At 41.7% G+C, this 21,968-nt stretch overlaps 1 protein-coding gene across 2 annotated transcripts in view; it reads left to right on the top strand.

The window, feature by feature from the left end:
- ASPSCR1 (ASPSCR1 tether for SLC2A4, UBX domain containing) overlaps nt 1-21,968 on the top strand; it is a 100,456-nt gene that overhangs the window by 1,056 nt on the left and 77,432 nt on the right. The window contains exons 2-4 of one of the 2 annotated variants that reach the window (XM_085886300.1): nt 7,802-7,921; nt 8,480-8,535; nt 12,767-12,881. In XM_085886300.1, the coding sequence (XP_085742426.1) occupies nt 12,840-12,881 (42 nt within the window). In that variant the 5' untranslated portion in view covers nt 7,802-7,921; nt 8,480-8,535; nt 12,767-12,839. The remainder of the gene's footprint in view (nt 1-7,801; nt 7,922-8,479; nt 8,536-12,766; nt 12,882-21,968) is intronic. The other variant, XM_085886290.1, reaches the window with a different exon arrangement.

Raw genomic sequence — 21,968 nt, 5'->3', positions numbered from 1 at the left:
GAGCTGTATGAGAAGTTGGATACAAAAGAAGGGGAAAAGGATTTATACCGATTGGCAAGACAGAGGGACCGAGCTGGGAAGGATGCGCTGCAGGTTAGGGTGATAAAGGACGCAAATGGGAATGTGCTGACGAGCGAGGAGAGTGTGTTGAGAAGGTGGATGGAGTACTTTGAGGAGCTGATGAATGAAGAAAATGAGAGAGAGAAGGTTGGAAGAGGTGGAGATAGTGAATCTGGAAGTGGGGTGGATCAGTAAGGATGAAGTGAGGACTGCTATGAAGAGGATGAAAAGTGGAAAGGCGGTTGGCCCAGATGGTATACCAGTGGAGGCATGGAAGTGCTTAGGAGAGATGGCAGTGGGGTTGTTAACCAGATTGTTTAATAAAGTCTTGGAAAGTGAGAGGATGCCGGAGGAGTGGAGATTAAGTGTACTGGTTCCGATTTTCAAGAATAAGGGTGATGTGCAGAGCTGTGGAAATTACAGAGGGATAAAGTTGTTAAGCCACACCATGAAGTTGTGGGAAAGAGTAGTGGAAGCTAGGTTGAGAGGAGAGGTGATGATCTGTGAGCAGCAATATGGGTTTATGCCAGGAAAGAGCACCACTGATGCGATGTTTGCTTTGAGAATGTTGATGGAGAAGTATAGGGAAGGCCAGAAAGTTACATTGTGTGTTTGTGGATTTAGAGAAAGCTTATGATAGGGTGCCAAGAGAGGAGTTGTGGCATTGTATGAGGAAGTCGGGAGTGGTGGAGAAGTATGTGAGGATCGTGCAGGATATGTATGAGGACAGTGTGACAGCGGTGAGGTGTGCGGTAGGAATGACGGACCGGTTTAAGGTTAAAGTGGGATTGCACCAAGGATCGACTCTGAGCCCTTTCCTGTTTGCAATGGTGATGGACAGGTTGACGGACGAGATCAGACTGGAGTCTCCATGGACTATGATGTTCGCGGATGACATCATGATCTGTAGGGAGAGTAGGGAGCAGGCTGAGGCGAGCCGCGAGAGGTAGAGGTACGCACTGGAGAGAAGGGGAATGTTAGTAGGAGTAAGACGGAGTACATGTGCGTAAATGAGAGGGAGGGTGGTGGTATGGTGCGGTTGCAATGAGTTGAGGTGGGGAAGGTGGATTGGTTTAAATACTTGGGATCAACTGTCCAAAGTAACGGCGAGTGTGGGAGAGAAGTGAAAAAGAGAGTGCAGGCAGGATGGAGTGGGTGGAGAAGAGTTGCAGGAGTGATTTGTGACAGAAGGGTAGCTGCAAGAGTGAAGGGGAAAGTATACAAGACGGTAGTGAGACCAGCTATGTTGTATGGTTTGGAGGAAGTGGCGCTGACAAAAAGACAGGAAGCGGAGCTGGAGGTGGCAGAGTTAAAGATGCTGCGATTCTCGTTGGGAGTGACGAGGATGGATAGGATAAGAAATGAGTATATTAGAGGGACAGCGCAGGTAGGACGGTTTGGAGACAAAGTGAGAGAGGCGAGATTGAGATGGTTTGGACATGTGCACAGGAGGGAAACGGAGTATATCGGGAGAAGGATGTTGAAGATGGAGCCACCAGGCAGGAGGAGAAGAGGAAGGCCAAAGAAGAGGTTCATGGATGCGGTGAGGGCAGACATGCGGGTGGTTGGAGTGTCAGTGGAGGATAGAGCGAAATGGAGACGGTTGGTCCGCTGTGGCGACCCCTAACGGGAGCAAGCCGAAAGAGGAGGAGGAGGAGGAGGAGGAGGAGGAGGAGGGGGAGGAGGAGGAGGAGGAGGAGGAGGAGGAGGAGGAGGAGGAGGAGGAAGAAGAAGAAGAACATATGGAATTTATTCATGTTCTTATGAAAGACACCGACGATCTGTTAACGTCCACAAACTTGATGCCATCAGCACACCAGGTTGTCCAGATTCACGTCTGTCCAAGGGGACGATGACGCTTTGTGATGAAACTCATTACCGCCGCCACTGAAGGTGGATGGATGTTGTTTTCACCTCTAAATGTCTGTCTTTCTGTTTGTGTGCAGGATATCTCAAAATGTTGTGGACGGATTATGACAACACTTGGTGGACGAGTTTGTTATATGACGAGAACAAACCAATTAGATTTTGGTTTAGGTCGGCTATTCCGGCCTATCATTGGGATACAAAACATAAACTGTTCAGCCTGGTGGAGATATACACTCTACTAGGTTCCATTCTAGTTTGGTATTGCAGCACATGCTTGCGGGGTACATAATTTGATTGGGGTGTTGCTGTAACGCTGATATATACTCTGCCCCCTTTAGGTGAGAGCAGGAATTTGGAATTTGGCCATGGTACCCATGATCCTGAGTTCAAATGCCACTCGGCTGTTGAATTAATACCAGATGGGGTTGACTCTGCCTGTCATCCTTCCAAGGTTAGCAAAATGAGTGCCAGCTTGCTGGTATCCTGTGTCGGAGTGGCGACCCGTCCAGGATTGTGCCCAATAGTCAAGGAGACTGCTCAGGCAGCACCAACGCTTTGCACAGAGTATGATCCCAATGGATGGATGGATGGAACTCATGCCAGCAGACGTGGCACCCAGTTTAATGTCCATCGGAAAGGTGGCATACACATTGATGAAACGCCACGATGATAGTTTATAACTGAGCCGCGATTCAACCCAGGTGAGATGGTACAGAGCTGAGTGTGCATACCTCCAGGCTACCTTGCCAGCACTTTGGATGCAACAACAAAGTAACAATCTGACAATTTATTGTCACCAAACCGCTCAAAGATAAGTACACCACCTGCACACCATCCTCTCAGACTGATTCATCCAGCATATGTATGAGGCATAATCATACTTTCATTCCTTTGAACTGTTGTTTCAACATGCAATGAAAGATTTTAATATCAGCATTTGCACCTTTTTTGCATGCAAAGGCAAGGCTCGTGGAAGAGCTATAAGACAGAGAAACAAAGAGACACCAACAGCATGTTGGACGAAATTTGCTTTCAAACTTTGTAGCTTGTTTCAAAAAAAAAAAGAAAGAAAGAAAAATGACATGAAAAAGAAAAACCAACTTTTCAGCTGATTGAATTTTTTTACTCATTCTTAGCCAAATTCTGGTGAAACCTCCAGAATCCTGGCAAATTCTACTCCTCCACTCTGTTCATAACTTCTCCCATCTACAGGACTGCCTTCCAGAGGCTCTCTCTCGCCTCTCTCTCGCCTCTCTCTCGCCTCTCTCTCGCCTCTCTCTCGCCTCTCTCTCGCCTCTCTCTCGCCTCTCTCTCGCCTCTCTCTCGCCTCTCTCTCGCCTCTCTCTCGCCTCTCTCTCGCCTCTCTCTCGCCTCTCTCTCGCCTCTCTCTCGCCTCTCTCTCGCCTCTCTCTCGCCTCTCTCTCGCCTCTCTCTCGCCTCTCTCTCGCCTCTCTCTCGCCTCTCTCTCGCCTCTCTCTCGCCTCTCTCTCGCCTCTCTCTCGCCTCTCTCTCGCCTCTCTCTCGCCTCTCTCTCGCCTCTCTCTCGCCTCTCTCTCGCCTCTCTCTCGCCTCTCTCTCGCCTCTCTCTCGCCTCTCTCTCGCCTCTCTCTCGCCTCTCTCTCGCCTCTCTCTCGCCTCTCTCTCGCCTCTCTCTCGCCTCTCTCTCGCCTCTCTCTCGCCTCTCTCTCGCCTCTCTCTCGCCTCTCTCTCGCCTCTCTCTCGCCTCTCTCTCGCCTCTCTCTCGCCTCTCTCTCGCCTCTCTCTCGCCTCTCTCTCGCCTCTCTCTCGCCTCTCTCTCGCCTCTCTCTCGCCTCTCTCTCGCCTCTCTCTCGCCTCTCTCTCGCCTCTCTCTCGCCTCTCTCTCGCCTCTCTCTCGCCTCTCTCTCGCCTCTCTCTCGCCTCTCTCTCGCCTCTCTCTCGCCTCTCTCTCGCCTCTCTCTCGCCTCTCTCTCGCCTCTCTCTCGCCTCTCTCTCGCCTCTCTCTCGCCTCTCTCTCGCCTCTCTCTCGCCTCTCTCTCGCCTCTCTCTCGCCTCTCTCTCGCCTCTCTCTCGCCTCTCTCTCGCCTCTCTCTCGCCTCTCTCTCGCCTCTCTCTCGCCTCTCTCTCCCCTTTCCTTTTTATCTATTCCCTTATTGGTTGTGTCCGATTGTTGCCCCGCTACCACACTGTCAATTGAACCTTTCTTTTCCATGAGCCTAACTGTTGGAGTGCGGAACAAAAAAAGAAAAGGAAAAACACTCGCGCAAGTTTCCAGCTCGAGGACATCTGCCAGGTTTTTCTTGCACCATTCAAATTTGTGGGACATCTCTTTAAGCAGTAATGTGGACACATTTGAAGTAGTTCAGGGCTGAATGTTTAAACCTTTAAAAAAAAAAAAAAATTATTTATTCATTTTTTTTTTCCAACCTGTCGATGGAGCCGGTTGGTTTAGATTGTACCTGTCCCATGAACTGTTGCACATTTCCAACTATTCATGACTCGTGTTTTATTCATCAGACCTCCGACATAAGTAAAGTAACTTGAAGAAGAAGGAAGAAAAACCCCAGATAACTATAATGGCACTCGGTAGCGCGCATATCTCTACCAGACTGAACAGTTTGTCGCTCAACAAAATCTAATCGGCTTGTTCTTGTCAACTACCCAACTTCACCAAGTTTTGTCATAATCCGTCCATAACTTTTTTGAGATATCCTGCTGTATATCACTTTAGGCCCAATCTCTCAATGGTGAAGAATCACTTTAAAAATTCAAAAAAATCGGGTATCCGGATCCGGATCTTCACCAAAATCCAAGCCATTAGTCCACACACCCAACCTGTCCACCAAATTTCATCCAAATCTGTCTCCATGCTGAAGAATCATTACGAGTATGACCGTTTCTTCCAAACTCGGGAAAACCTGCTTCAATGAGAGGGGGAAAAAAAAAAGCAGGAGCATTTTTACTTTGTCATAGTTTTCTTTCATCCAATCACTTTTTTTGTATCTTTCACACTTCTACTGCTCTATCCACCAAAGGAGTCCACTGTGCCATTATCAACCAACATGGAGCATTACGTAATACGAAGAGCTGGTCGGGTGAATGAAGGCGTGTGGTCTCCACACTGCGTCTACACTGTTGCTAAGCTACGAGTTTGAATACAAAACACTTGCAGTTCATGAGTGATACAATTACAAATACAGATCATGGTTTTATTATTTATTATTCGGCTGAAAGACATGTTTAATTCCCTTGTTTGAATGAGTTGTCCCACCATGCGTCATGTTTGTATGTGAACTTGTCATTTTGGTGGTGTGACAAATGAATGTTGCAGTTCTCTTACTGCGAGCATGTCAGACAATACTTTGATGTTTGGACATGGCCGCGTCTCGGAAGATCCTCTTTCTCACTGCTCCTGTAATCACGATTGCTTTACATGAAAAAGAACAACTAAGTTTGATGTTGAGATACTGTATGTCAAGCTTATGAAGCTTCCTGGTGGTAAAATTGACCTGCCCTTCAGCAAACCTTTGTTTTATTATATTTTAAGAATAGCTGACACTGCAATTATTAAAGTGTGTGTGCGTTATACACTACAAGATGAATCATTCCAACTGTTTAAAGATTCTAATTTGATTTATCCTGAATATTTGTGGTTACTTCCAGTGAGTTTTAAAGAAAAACAAGATCATTGGGGGATTGACCGTTAAAAACCTTTAAAAAGCTTTTTCAAACCGTTTTGAAGCCAAAAAAACTATGCTTTAACTTCTGATTAAATTTCCCACCCTTAAGAATAATGTGCAACAATGTAAAGTGCAGAGAACAGGACACAAACATCAAGCTTCATTGAGCAGGAGCATTGCTTAAAAATTGGAACAACTGTGACTCACCTTCAGGCGTATTGGCACCTCTTCCTCATATTTTGGTTTCTAGAGAGAAACCTATGGGCAATTCCATGAATATCTCAACCAACAGTGACAACATTCAACTTCTTTGCAGTGATGCAGATGGTGTAAATTTTACACTGACATTCTGCTGTTTAAAATAACAGTACCAGCTTCATCTAAAATGTCAGCTAAAACATTGTGATGTATATATGAATTATTGATATGCTGAGGGCAAAATACCCAGTAAATGTTAGGCTGTTAGAAGTACAGGTGGTATAAGAGTCAAAATATCGTCTAATCATACAATTTTCTGGTCGTGCCAATCGGCCAACTTCTGTTTTATCACAATGTGAAACAAACGTGTGGATTTATCTGGTAGTTTTCACGAATCGGTATGTCGGGATTTTATACTGCTCCTCCATATTTGTCCATAATGAAACAGTACTTCAGGTTCATCCACCATACTTGATACTGAATAAGACTAGAAAGGCACTCGGTGGAGCGCATACTTCCGCCACGTAATGCCTGATCCACGAGAACATATCGAGCCCAATACATTTTTGAAATATCGTGCTATACGGTACTATATTGCTTTTGTCACGATCTCTCAATGGTGAAGAATCATTAAAAAAATTAAATAATCCCCGTATCCAGATTAGGATCTGGATCGGGATTTTTAACATAATTGAATTAGTTCGTCCTTGCCACACACCCAACCTGTCCACCAAGTTTCGTCCGAATCTGTCTACAGCTTTTTGAGATGTCCTGCACGCAAACGGACAAACAAACAGAAAGAGGTGAAAACATAACCTCCTTCACCTTCAGTGGCGGAGGTAAAAATGCTACATTTAGGTTGTAAAGTACAACTCCTCAACAAAACTAAATTGGCATCCTTTCTGAGGTTTTCAGCTTTGGGTGTGAAGGCGAAAATCACGTTGTGGACATCCATATTTCATTTCATGCATGTCCATAACACAATCTTTTAAAACAGGAAATGGGGAATTTCCTCGGCTAGCTTTTTTCACATCGGTGCCCATGATCATTTCAACATCAAATTGGAAGTGATAATACGGAAACGACAGATGACAGGTTAACCCAAAGCTGTTAGACGATAAAGTGAGTACGTCCGTCCGTAACGATCTCGGTGATTTCTGTTTGTTAATGCCCGAATATGCAGTTCAAAGACGCTATTAAATCATAAAAGAAATACTCAATATCGAGCGTGGTTTGAAAAATTATTCTGGATTCACACTGTTCCATTCGTTCGAAAACGTTACTTGAAAGACACACATTTGGCGGTACTGTCTATAGATTCGTAGTATTCGACCACAATCTAGTCGTTTGTTGGTAATGATGAAATTGTTTGTATTTAGTGTTTTCGTGAAAATAACTTAGTTTTATTTGTATTTGCACTTACTGGCTTCCATGGACTGGTTGCCATGGTTGCCAACACAAAATTTTCAATGAATTCTGCATTCAGAATGAGATTTTCCAAAAATTTTGGGTAAACATATCCACCCAAACTGCTTGTATCCACCTAAAATCTTCATCACTTGACTAAAATCTCCCCAATTCTCAACATTAATTTCGAATTTTGTTTCAACTCCGTGGCAACCATTGGGTGCACCCATCTTGGACGACAAATATGGATGACGTCACCAGAATATTTTGTGATTGGACTATTAGGTCCGATGCTGAATTGCTCTTCAGGATCTTCTGGATGTGATGAAAATATTCCGATGGATATCTAAACTAAATCGGGGTACACTGTTGTGGGTCCTGGGAGACATTGAGAAGCTCATTATTTGACAATCTGCTAGATATGAATATCTGTCATTATTGATTTATTAATCAGCATAGTTATTTCTGATGGACATTGAGTTCTTTTCTTCATTGTTACAATAAACATTTTGTAAATTGATGGAGTTTTGTTGTGTCTTGTTGTTTAACATTCATGAACTTCCTGTCTGTCCATAACGTGTGACAAAGACCTATCCTTGACAACCCAGGGCAAGATGGCAATTGACGCATTCCCGTACGAATGATGTACCTCATGAACTGCACACGCGGTGATATTCACAGGAAATGGCTCATCTTTGCAGATAACAGCAAAAAGTGATTTTGTCTGCGTACGTATGTAATGGTCATATTCCCTCTGGGCCTGGTCCTTCCCTCTGGGCCTGGTCAGATTACCAAGTCATCTCCTTCCCATAGGCATCATAGAAGCCACTTACCTATTCATCTGCCATCACTGTACGTCCGTAATGGTGGAATTCCTTCATGGAAATGAAAGAAACTTCTTTATTGAACTTGAATGAAGTGCATTTTCACACTCGTCTCATTGATCTTGTAAATATGTTGTGTTCAAATAGACTGTTGGATACGAGTTTGTGTTCGTACTTGTAGGATGACATTAGGAGATGTCGAAATCTTCACTCTGATTACATGTTTATTGGTAAACAATCAGCGAATCAACTTTAAAATAGATTAGATTTACAGTTGAACTGGTCACAGCATCATGAAGCGCGTTTTAATGAGAATACCAAACGGGCCAACTCAAACTTTTCATTTGGTTCGCAGTTTTAATGCAATATTCTATCGGACGTAATAATCAAGGTAAATTAAAAATTTGTTACTTTGTCGTTGTTCAAGATTTCATTAATAGCTGCATTTTCATTGTTCTTTAGATATTGGAAGAAGTTTGCAACAAGCATGATCTCAACCCAGATGAATATGATCTCAAGTAAGCAAAACCCAGTAATGTGAGTTTTTGATGTTTCACTTTCTTGTGTTTTTGTTTTTTTGTTTTTCAAAAGTGCTTTGATTGATGAATAAGAGTTGCTACATTTTAAAATAACATAGATAATGCTCCAGCCACAATGAGATGGCCCATATTGGTGAAACTACCAATTGAGTTTATTTTTCATATCGAAAGACACACCGAGTGGTTTTTAATATCATGGAGCGTGCACAAGTCACATGACATTCTCAATGATGTTAACCACGCAAGACCCCAGCGAATGTTTCCATAGAGAGACTAGAAGGGCGCTCGGTGGAGCGCATATCTCCACCACGTATTGCCTGATCCACAAGCACATATTGGGCCCAATACATTTATGAAATATCATGCTATGCAGTACCATATCGTTTTGGGCCCATCTCTCAATGGTGAAAAATCGCTTTTATATTTTAATAATTCTCATATCCAGATCCGGATTCGGTTCTTCACCAAAACTGAATCAATTCTTCCTTGTCACACACCCAATATGTCCAAGTTTTTCGTCCGAATCTGTCCACAACTTTTTGAGATATGCATATGTTGTGGCCATGGGTACCGAGACACGAGCTTGTCACTCAGGGGGATTAATCCCCGGTTGTCCTCGGTAGAGCTGGACCTGGGGCCACCGCTCACAATTAACGTTGATACGGTGGGTTGTTTTAGAACCACGAACACCACCCAGTTAACCACGAGTTCCAGTGTCCACTGTCTAATTATGCCGTTTAACTAGAGGTCATGTGGTTACCTGAGCGGGGAGCGCGCCCTCTGCAAAGCATCAATGTTATCTTGATTTAGATTTTAATTTGGGCGGCCGAGTGTTTTAACCGCTGGTGCGTGCCGACTATTTTGGTCAAATCTGTGGTAATTACCTCCCAGTCTATCGAGATTCGGACAATGCTAGACCAATGTAAGGAAAGGACAAACACTGACAGGTTGGAATTCAACAAATTATTTAGTAATAATAAAATGAATAAATAAAAATCCGAGATCATCTGTCGCGGGTTTAGACCCTGGTGCTGCGACACGGGCAGCTCCTCACACTTCACGGAACTGGTGACGTCCAGTGACCCACACGGTCCGTTGGTGACTGACCCGTGCTGCTCACACCCACACACTCACCACACGCTCGCTTGCTCAAGCACTGGGAAGGACGAATTGTCTAGTTGGCGCTGGTCAGACGCTCGCACGCTTCGACGCTTGCACGCTTCCTCGATTGTGTGATTCCTCTCCGGCTCGCTTCTTCCCTCGCGCACTTCAACTCTCGCTTTCTTTCTATCTTCCTCTCTGGCTTTCTTTTTCGTGCGCATCCACGCTTCTTTTTCGCTCGCGCTTGCTCGCTCGCTTTCTTTTTTCTCAGAACTAGCCTCCAATTACTTTTATATATGCGGCCCGTCTCAGCAGGCGCAGAGTCCCCCCAAGCTCACCCCGCCCCACTTGCACACCGTTACCATGACAACCCGTGCGCTCAAAAAAGCGGGCGTCGGCGCTCGCGAAAGAAATGTGTAAACGTGTTTGGCGTAAAGAAGAAGAAGAAAAAAAGCTTCCCATTAGAGAGGGGATCTATTCTTCACCCTTCTCAACGCATCACATTTAAAATCCCACTAGACATGGGGATGGGGCTAATCTGAACATGCATTAAAGGAAATAACTGTCTGAGGACCTGGATGTGTGGATGCATTCATCAGACCAGATTCTGAAATCGGTAACAATATCATTTTTGAGCCCTATCTCTCAATGGTGAAGAATCACATAAAACTTCTAGTTTCCGGATCCGGATCCGGATCTTCAGCAAAATCTAATCGGTTTGTGCTTGTCACACACCCAATGTGTCCACAAAATTTCATCCAGATCCGTCCACAACTTTTTGAGATATCCTGCACACAGACAGACAGAGAGGGGTGAAAAACCTCCTTCACCCTCGGTAGTGGAGGTAAAAATAATTTTGCAATGCAACCATAACTAGAGACAAATAGGCCTCAAACCGTATTTTATAATAAACTAAAGATTACAAATGCAGTGTAAATTGTGCGGAACCAATGAAATTTGGATTGCAAAATACAACTGGAAAGTACAGTGAAGCACATCAAATCAATAGTCAATGTTGATTGAATGCAGGGATTAATAAATGAATGGTCTCCTGGAGCAATTAATGGTCTCCTCCCCCTGAGGGGGGGGGAGGCACTGACAATTACAGCACACCTGGAGTTTGCAAAAAGGAACGTGAAAGACTCTGAGAGCATGAGACAAAATATTATGTGGTCTAATGAGATGAAAATTGAACTGTTTGGCCTGAATGCAAAGCTCTACGTCTGGCAGAAACCGAGCACAGCTCATTACCGATCCAACACCATCCCTACTGTGAAGCATGGTGGTGGCAGCATCATGCTGTGGGGATGTTTTCCAGTGGCAGTGATTGGGAGACTTGTAATGATCGAGGGAACAATGAAAGGAGCCAAATACAGGAAAATCCTTGAGGAGAACCTGCTTCAGAGTGCAAAAGACCTGAGACTACAACGAATATTTGCGTTCCAACAGGACAATGACCCCAAACATACAGCCAAAACAACATTGGAATGGCTTCAGAACAGAATGTGAAAGTCCTTGAGTGGTCCAGCCAAAGCTCAAACTTGAATCGTATTGAAAATCTGTGGAAAGACTTGAAGATTGCTGTTCACCGGCATTCCCCATCCAACTTGACGGAGCTTGAGCAAATCTGCAAGGAAGAATTGGAGAAAATCTCCATATCCTGATGTGCGAAGCTGATAGACATCCCCAAGAAGACTTGAAGCTGTAATTGCTGCTCAAGGCACTTCAACAAAGTATTGACTTTGGGAGGAGGGTGGGGATTCCTTATTCACACGGTGCAATTTCATCTGACATGTGATGTCGAGATATCGCTCTGTTGGTTTTGAATTCAGAATGGTAATTGCCAATTTGAAGTTTAAATTCTTCAATTTAAAGTTACCTAACTCCTTATTCATGGCATAATGAATAATAATTACTTGGCAAAAATGTTTTTTTCAGAATGTTGGCCTGTAGTGTTTGTATGTTTGTTTGTCACACAATTATTTTATTTTTTTTTCCACAGTTTTCAAGCAATCGTTTCGAATTTTTTTGTGTGTAGATGACCGAGCAAGGACGACAACGCTTAATTTTGTTGAAGATCTGGATTTGAGAATTTTTATAACTGATTCTTCACTATTGAGAGAAGCGACCAAAACTATGTATATCATGTTGTCTCTAAAAGTTGTGGACAACTCATGACAAAACGAGGTGGAAGAGTTCGGTGACAATAACAAACCGATTCGATTTTGGTTAAGGTCCGGAATCAGATCCGACTGATCAGGTGGCATACAAAATGTAAACTGTTCAGCCTGGCAAAGGTATGTTCTTGACGGAGTGCCGTTCCGTTTCGCCAAGTTGTCACTCCATGAGTGATTTTTTTTCATTTTATTGTCGGTCATAATTGTTAACTTATTGTCCACGTCGCACACATCTACCATTGCAAGCTCTTCCACTGTGCCCAAGTCCTTTTGAAAATTGAGATGCTGAAAGGATCCGAAATGGCACAACTGCCCTCTACCAGGCTGGATCGAACTACCTCTCCGAATTCCAAACTTTGTGCCGACCACACACAGCTCAGCATAGTTCAACTCAACTCTGCTTGGCTTTTGTGTGAAATGAAAACGAAAACTAAGCACCTCAACAAACATGCTTATAAAAATAGAAGGAAAATTACTTAGTCGGAGTTTATTTCTCACGTGAGAATAAAGTGGAAGCATTGGGGTGGTGAGTAGTGTGTGCTTTGAGGCACTCCCGTTTGATGAGGCCGAGCTCGATTAGCATATTTAGGCACTGAATTGGGTTTGTGAAGAGGAATATTTCATTGGAAATCGGTATTCTGCCGAGCTGGGTTGTGGATTGATTTATTACCATCATTAAACAGGAGATACTTATTCTATCCCATGCTGGGAGGACTGTCACTACATGTATAAAATCTCTTATCAGAATATAGTTGATAATTTGTAACCGGTCAGTTCAATTTCAATTTCAATTCTCACAAACAAAAAATTGAATTTTGAATAGCTTCACTTCATGTGACAGAGAAATACAAAATGGAGAATGTTTTCTTCCCATTATGCTTTGTGGTTATTATTTTTTTTTTCATGGTTTAATGACTTGATATGTTGTTTAGATTCCAGCACAGAGTGCTGCGGTCGTCGGAGCGAATCCGTTATTCCAACCTGCCGAATAATGCAAAGCTGGAGATGGTTGTTGCTTCACACCCACGTTCTTCGACTGAGCATCAGGTACCCATTTTAGTTTCACATGCTGTTTTCATTTGTACAAGATCTTAAATTTTTTTTTAATCGTCCTGGGAGTTCAGGGTGGGGGAAGAATATCAGGGGTGGTGGGCTACTCGGATACCTTCGGGTTTCCTTCCCTTTGGTGTGCGTATGTGGTTGGTGGTGCCCGACCAGCGTGTCGTTTAACGACAACAACCAAGCTTTGAGTTTCATGAGTCTGGATGAACGTACATGTCAGCTCCCACTCAATTAGGATCTTTGTCAGTAGGTGTCTGTGACTTTTGAGTGGCGTTACAATGACCACATCAACAGCGTACAGGGTTCGCACGCCTCCTGGAAAGTCCTTAAAACTCCTGGAATTCAATTCCTATCCTGGAATGTCCTGGAATATGCTTAAAAATCAAATTGAACTCCTGAAAACTCCTTAAAAAATTATATTTTGGATTTCCGACGATCACCTTGTCAACGTCTCGAAGAATAAAAGAACCCAAGAATAAAATAAGCATTATGCGTCTTTTTAGAGTCTATGACACTATAATGTGCTGTTAGTAAAAATATTTAAAAAAAGTAAAAATATATACATTTTTAATGTATTTCCAACAAAAACGAACCGTTTCTTTGTAATTACGTAAAGATTGGTATTCCCACCAGTAAACCGACGGCTCTTCCATGCTCGTAGTACTTGTACAGGGTGCCCAGTAGTCCCACATTTCCCACATTTTGCAAAATGTGTCCCACATTTTTGACAAAATCCCACATTTTTATCAGACCTTTAAAAATTGCAATGGCTACAGCAGATTTTTTTAGCATTGTTAAGCCCAAAAATCTGATAGGGTTTTGCACCCCTGGCCTCTGGAGCATTTTTTTAGGTGTCATTTAATGCACTTTCAATCTTTCTGCTGTGGTTATAAATAATTGATGGATATCATGGTTATTATAAAATAACACATTTCTCTTCATCATCATGTTCACTGTGTCTGTGATGGTTTTTTTTAATGCTGAAAGTGTAAGACAACACCATATTGTGATTGCGTATTTATAAATGGCTATTAAAAGATGTACCATTTGAGGTACTTATTTGGAATACTGGTAATGCTGGTACATGTAATGTTAACGTTCACAACAATTTAAGTTGCATATAAGGTATTTTTTTCCCTTTCATGATGCATGTGTATTGGATTATTGCTTGGCAAAAACATATATATACAATTCCTTAACCTATTTGCTTTCCTGCTTACAGGTGTAGCTGTAGAATCTGTTTTACAAGCAAGAGAACGTATTATTAATTCATCAAAATGCCACGACATACAACAAAATTTACTGAAAATTGGATGAATAGTGTGGACAAGAATGGGCATGTGCTTAGCCAGTGGGTACAAAAGAAATCAGACCAGGAAGCTCATTGTGCGTTCTGCAAGAAAGACATTGATATTAGCAATGGTGGTGTTTATAAACTGCAAAGACATGCTGAAGGAACAAAGCATATTAGAGTGGCTAAAACTGCAATTGCATCTGGACAGTCAAAGCTGAAAATTGGGTCAGGTGGGGTATATTTGTCACAAGCATCAACCTCTGGAGCATCCCAAAAATGGACTCTTTCACACCAGGACAAAGTTACAAAAGCAGAAGCTATATGGGTCATGAAAGTTGCACAAGACAATTTATCTTTCAGATCATGTGATAAGATAGCTGAAACATTTCAAGAAATGTTCGCTGACAGTGATGTTGCAAGGGATGTGAAACTTAACTGTAGTAAAGCCTCATATGTAGTCTCACATGGCCTTGGTTCTTTCTTTCATGAAGATCTTGTTACAAAGATTAGGAACACTTCTACATTTTGTGCCATCTTGTTAGATGAAACCACTAATGACCAGATGAAAGAGCAAGTAGATATCCATATTCGTTTTTGGAATGGCACACGCTACCTGAAGTCAAAGATGTTGGGTCATGCAACAGCTCAAATTCTGAGGGACACCCTTTCAGACACATTGGAAGAAGATGGTCTTGATTTGAAAAACATGATTATGCTGGGAATGGATGGACCTAATGTAAACAAAGCATTATGGGAAAAAATGGATGCAGACTGCAAGGCTGCAGGTTCCCATGGGCTTGTTGATGTAGGATCATGCAACATACACACACTACACAATGCATTTGGAAAAGCAATGGGTGTTCTAGAATCGTGGGGCACAGACAGTTTTCTTGATCAGCCATTCAAGTTCTTCCATCAAATGGCATCACGTAAAGAGGACTACTCCCAAATTCAAGCTTTGATGGAGGTGGAGAACCATGTTCTTCTACGCTATGTTAGCAATCGATGGTTGAGCATTGGCCCTGTATTGGAAAGAGTGATAGAGCAATGGAAAAGTTTGGTTGAGTACTTCACTGTCTTCCTCCCAAAAGAAAATGTGAAGCTGCTTATCTCTAGTCAGAGATACAAAGACATTAGAAAACAGCTGTGTGACCTGACCCTGCTCAGATTGCACTTCTTGCAGTACCTTACCAGTGCATTTAATGGGTTCCTCACTCTTTTCCAGTCTCAAGAGCCACTCATACATGTCTTTTATTCAGAGCTCTCAGATCTCTTGAAGAACATACTTAAGAAATTTCTGAAATGTGAAGTCATAAAAGACAAAGAAGGCCAAGATTTGCTTGATACTGACATTATGAACAAGGACCTGATGTTATCCAATGACCGCATTGCCATTGGTGAATCAACAAGACAGCTTCTGCCAAAGAAGAACATCACTCCATTGGATAAAGTTGGTTTCTTCTCAGATGTCAAGGATGCATATGCTGCTGTAGCAAAGCATTTGATTAATCACCTTCCACTGGACAATTCTTTGCTGAAGCGATTATGTTTCTTACATCCACTGATGATACAGCAGGAGAAATCAATGGATTCTATCAAAGCTGCTGCCCGGAAATTTCCTCATATCTTTTCTGATAAAGACATAGATCAAATTGATGATGAATGGATGCTTTACCAGGCTGAGAATGAAATCAATGAATCCTGGTTCATGGAGGAAGGAGGCTCATATCAGAGAGTTGATAGATATTGGGCCAGAATGTTGGATGTGAAGACCTCTACTGGCAAAGAGAAGTACCCCATTCTTGGACAGTTTGTGAAAGTTGTTTTGGCCATATCACATGGACAGGCTGATGTTGAAAGGGGTTTTTCACTAAACAAATATACAGTCACTTCACAGACAACCCATCTGAGTGAAAATGCTGTGAATGGTTTGAGAACGATAAAATATGCAGTGACCCATAATGGAAAGGGTGAACCATGCCAAGTTCCAGTTACCAAATCGATGCTGGAGAGTGTGCGCCAAGCACATAGGGAATACAAAGCAGATAGAGATGCAAAACAGGAGATTGAGAAACAGAAGCTAAAAAAAGAAGCTGAAGAAAAAGAGCAGCAAAAAGCAAAGGATCAGATGGAGCTCCAAAAGACTGAGGAGAAAAAACTTGGGGAACAGAAGGACAGACTTCAACTAGACCTGAAAACAGCTGATAAACTTGTGGCTGAAGCAAATGAACATCTGAAGAAAGCTCTGGCATCAAAATCTCAAAGAATGATAGAAATTTGTGCAGCTCAGGCCCTCCTTGAATCAGGACATAATAAGCTATCACAAACCAATTCCAGCTTGGAAAAATTGGAAAAAAAACTCTCTCAGTGCAGAAAAAGAAAATTGTAATGTGGGTGATCAGTGTGATCTGCCTCTCAGGTCAGGATGATGGTGTTAGTGGTGATGGGAAATAAATGGAAACAGTCCTAATGTATTATATGTTTGAAGGAGTTAATCTGTTAAATCATAAACCATGTAAATAAGTTTCATTGTAATAAAGTTTTTTTCATGGGTGCTATAATGACTTTGCTTTGTTCAGCCATTGAACCTGGCATCATGTATGGTATCACATTTATATATTATGTTCTTTTGCATATGAATAGGGCTATTTTCACTTTGTAGCATTAAAGCCCTCACCGAAGTAAGACAGATTTATTTTCACATGTTATTTATAATTCAATGCTCGGGAAATGATTTTATGATTTTTTTTCTCCATAATAGTAATACTGTTTATATTTTATGTTCTAAAGCCCACTTGGCACTGATAGTTGTACTCTAGAATGTAACCAGTTTGAGTTATAACATCTTAAATAAAAAACGAAAGTGTTTTGAAAGTCCAATATTAATGTGTTATATTTGCATAGTGTACACTCCTGAATTTGTGCATTTTAATTAAGATTTCATATACTGTTATATACTGAAACATGTACAATATTATAAAGGCTTTCATCAATGCTCACCTAATCATGAGGTATACATGATATTTATGCAACCATAGGCTATACATGTACTAAGTAAGATGATGTAATCATACAGGCACTATATTGCTTCATGTAGTAGTTATTAGGGCTGCAAGCATGGCTGAAGCTCTATTGAAATCGTTAGTATTATTAGGGCTTCAAGCATGGCTGAAGCTCTATTGAAATCGTTAGTATTATTATTATTATTAAAGGCGTTTTTATGTTCGACTGACCGATTTTGTGGCGGATCTGGAGGGAAAACTGTTGGATGAAATTCAACGAAACTTAACAGGATAATTACTCACCACCTGAAGTTTATACTATGAAACATTTGATGACGAAGGTCACGTGGTATGGCGGCCATATTGGATTTTATCCAAAACCTAAAAACATCTCCAGAAGGGATAATCTGACAGCCTCATTCTTTTGCACACATTTGCGAAGTTCCATGGGAATGTTAAGTTGTTAATTTGGTTCAAATCGTTATTTAATTTATATGATTTAAAATGATGCCGATTTGCCTCATTAAATATGCAAATGAGAGTTGAAAAAATTTAATGACACCTTTAGATCGGACATAAACAGGGGACTCCCAATATGTTTATACGATGTCTGTGTTTGACCCCAGTGAGGCCCCAGAGCCCCCCAAAGTTGAAAATGACCCATTTTTGAAATGTCATAAAATGAAAACAACACTTGGATGAAATTCAATGAAACTTATCCATTTAATAACTCTCCACCTGAAGTTTATACTTTGAAAATTTTGATGACGTAGGTCACGTGGTATGGCGGCCATATTGGATTTTCTCCAAAACCAAAAAACGTCCTCTTCTCCAGAAGGGATAACCCAACAACCTCAAGCTTTTGCACACATGTCCGATATTCCATGGGAATGTTAAGTTGTTAATTTGGTCAAAATCGTTATTTAATTTATTTGATTTTAAATGATGCTGATTCGCCTCATTAAATATGCAAATGAGAGTTGAAAAAATTTAATGACAGATTTAGATAGGACATAAACAGGGGACTCCAAATATGTTTATAGCATGTCTGGACTTGACCCCAGTGAGGCCCCAGAGCCCCCCAAAGTTTAAAATCACCCATTTTTGAAATGTCGTTAAATGAAAACAATGCTTTGATGAAATTCAATGAAACTTAACACCTTAATAACTCTCCACTTAATGTTTATACTTTGAAAATTTTGATGACGTAGGTCACGTGGTATGGCGGCCATATTGGATTTTCTCCAAAACCTAAAAACATCTTCTCCAGAATTGATAACACGAAAGCCTCAAACTTTTGCACACATTTGCGAGGTTCCATTGGAATGTTAAGTTGTTAATTTCGTCAAAATCGTTGCATAATTTATATGATTAAAATGATGCCGATTCGCCTCATTAAATATGCCAAATATGCAAATGAGAGTTTAAAAAAAATTAATGACAGATTCTGATAGGCCTTGAAAAGGGGACTCCAAATATGTTTACACTATGTCTGTATTTTACCCCAGTGAGGCCCCAGAGCCCCCCAAAGTTTAAAATCACCCATTTTTGACATGCCGTAAATGAAAACTAAAGAAGATAGACATATAGTGACCACACATTCTGGAAGATATTTTAACGTTCTATAAGTTCGCCATTTACATTAATATGCAAATGTGGAGTTATTGGACTTTTTTGGGGACTTGAAAATTTGTCCAGCCTCGATTTGTCCAATGTGAAGTTTCTTTCTTTATCATGCTATGGGCTTTTCAATCCTTCATTGATATAACATGAGGGACCCCGTAGCTGGACCCCATTGCAGACTTGAACTAACTTTCTAACTCGGAAAACCCATATCATGTGACAGGGTGATAGTGTTGAAATTTGTTAAAATGGAGGCACGCCTTGAAGCCCGGGATTACTGGTTTACCAGTTTTAATTATGTATATTTTTTAATTGAAATAGGTGGATAAAGGATGTTTACTGCTTATAATGTTGATACCATACAATCTGAGCACCATAATTGGTTTGATAGCTTTAACTGCATTCAAATTTTGAAATCCCACATTTTCCCACAAAAAATCCCACATTTTTTTCGCACCCACTGGGCACACTGCTTATACAGCGCCTCGGCATTTTTTGGTGTCGGCTCGCATCGCCATCGAGGAGTGCCGTGCGCATGCGCATAAAACTGTGTGAGCACAGGCTCCGCCCCTTGTGCAAGTTTAATCACTCGGGAAGTTGACTCGCTGTGTTGTTCTATTTCCTAAATCATGGTGGCGTCGGATATCATCGTTCTGATGGTGATGTTACCTGATGGTGAAAAAAAAGTAAAACGATAAAAAAGTTAACGGACATTATCAGACTAAAAAATTGAGTTATCGGAAGTTAACTGGTCCGATAACGATAAAAAAGTTAACTTCGATAATTATCTGTTATCGGATTATCGCTTTTGTGCCCAACACTGTTGTTTACACACTTCAGCGATCGTGAACTATGCCCCCCGGGAAGTGCGTATTCAACGAGTGCTGGCTCAAACATCCGGAATACGTATCTTGGTTGGAGTGCGACACAGATAAATACAGTGCAAAGTGTAATATCTGCCTGAAGATTTTCGACATTTCGAACATGGGCGAGCCTGCCATTCGGAGCCACGGAAAAGGATCGAAACACAAGCAGTTACTGGAGCAAAAGAAGGCAGTTGGTGGATGCACCATTCGAGATTTCTTCTCTGGATCATCGAAGGCAAATGAAGGGCATGGGAGCACAGCTGCTCCAACTCCAACGCAACCGAAGCCCTCAACTGCGCCACTAACCTCATTCTTCAGCTGTAACGATTGCCTTACATCGGAAGTATTGTGGACTCTTAAAGTGGTGAACTTCCACTACTCTTTTAATTCATGTACAGATGTCTCGTTCTTGTCCGCGCAGATGTTTCCAGATTGAGAAATTGTGAAACATTTCTCCTGTGGTGAGCGAAAATGTGCATACATGTGCAATTACGGTATTGCACCGTACTTCAAGCATCAACTAACGAAAAAAAATTCTGATGAAGATGGTTATGTTCTTCTCTTCGACGAAAGTCTTAATCAAAATACGAAGAATAAACAAATGGATATACATGCCCGAATCTGGGAAAAGGATCAGGTACTGTAATTCATTATGCGTTAATTATATTATACATGTAATGCAAGTTCCAAAATATGACACTGATCAAAATATGACTTTGACTTTATTAAAAATTGTGCCAAAAACTCCTGGAAAATTGAATTGATTGTCCTGGAAAACTCCTGGAATTTTCTTTTGATGTAAGTGTATGAACCCTGAGCGTAACGTTTTTTGAAACATGTATTACAAAGTCAAATGAGGAAGTTCACCATTGCATACAGTGTCCAAGTCTGATTCCTGTGTTGAGATATTTTCGCCACCTCGTGTCCAAGTCCTGTCGTTTCGACTCTCACGTCTTCACCTTGCCCTCGGTACTGTCGATTCTTTGATTCCCGTCGCGGTGTTCTCTCGTACATTTGCCAGTCGAGATTATTAAAGAGCTCAAAGGAATTCTTTCCTGATGCATAATCTTCATGAGTTTTGATCAACCTGATTATGATCGGCTGCACACATAAACAACCACTTTGGACATTAACACCTCGTTCACTGAGAGTTAAATCGAGCTTAGGGACGATGGAAACGCACAGCTTGTCACATATCACTCTCCACACCTCGTTCTCACGGGTTTATATAGGAACACAGAATAATCCCATGTCTTCCAGCAAATGCGATTCCAGAATCTACCGGAAGTTTTGTCTGAGAACGTTCCAGCACCTTCACGAATCTCACCAAGCAGTTTACAGTACAATACCGTCACCTACAGTCAAAATTAGCTCACTACATCAAGCGATTTATATTACAATTTACTGATGTGTGATAAATGAAACATATTACATGTAACTCCATTTTAATCGTTCATTTACAGGCACTTACTAATGCTTAAATTTACCAAATCTAGCTTTGAACTGACAAAGACTCCCAACTTTCTGTATGTAACTGTTATGGTGGTTGTGTCGGCCAATCGTACCAGATCCACCGAGCCGGATTGAGGACCTAATTGTTGATCGCTCCTCGACCGAGCCCAATTTGGTTCATCGGAGGTCGATCGAGCAATATGTCGGAATCCTCCTCCACATTTGAGCCACTCAATATGGTGATCACAGTGGTTTTCCGTGCTCAATGGGGAGGAGAAGTTTAAGCTTGGACGCTAACTGTCCCACCAAATCTTGTCTTTTCTAGGACTTGTAAAATTGATTGGTTTTATTGATCCTGCGAACGAGAATACTCAATGGAGACCTGGTTCAATCATTTTCTCTGGAACCGCTTGTCAGATTGCCACGACATTTTCACCATAGGTGCGACTACTCATGTAGAATGTTTTAATGATAATTAGGATGTCGTTGGTCACCTGATGTGGCAGCCATGTTGGAAACAGGAGAAACATTGGACCTCTGTATCACCGAAAGCACTCGATCGGAAAAAATAAACCAATACAATGTCACCCGCAGGGTGACCCGTATCTTGCCAAAAGGTGACCACGTGTGATGTCTTTAAGGTCACACTGAGGTGAACAGAGCTGCTATCCACCAGGAGCGACTCCTTGAGGAATATCTGCCGACTAGAGATTCCGATGAGAATCATTCTACAGAGTAACCATGAAACGCATGCGTTTGCCTCATAACGTCACCAAATGACGTCATAATGTCTCAAGCTTGACATATCTAGAAAGCACTCATCGAGGTGTTCAAT

Source organism: Eptatretus burgeri, chromosome 1 (assembly GCF_056783735.1).
Source record: "Eptatretus burgeri isolate ZD-2024b chromosome 1, Ebu_testis_v1, whole genome shotgun sequence".
NCBI classification, from domain to species: Eukaryota; Metazoa; Chordata; class Myxini; order Myxiniformes; family Myxinidae; genus Eptatretus; species Eptatretus burgeri.
This window is presented reverse-complemented; position numbering and strand designations above follow the sequence as displayed.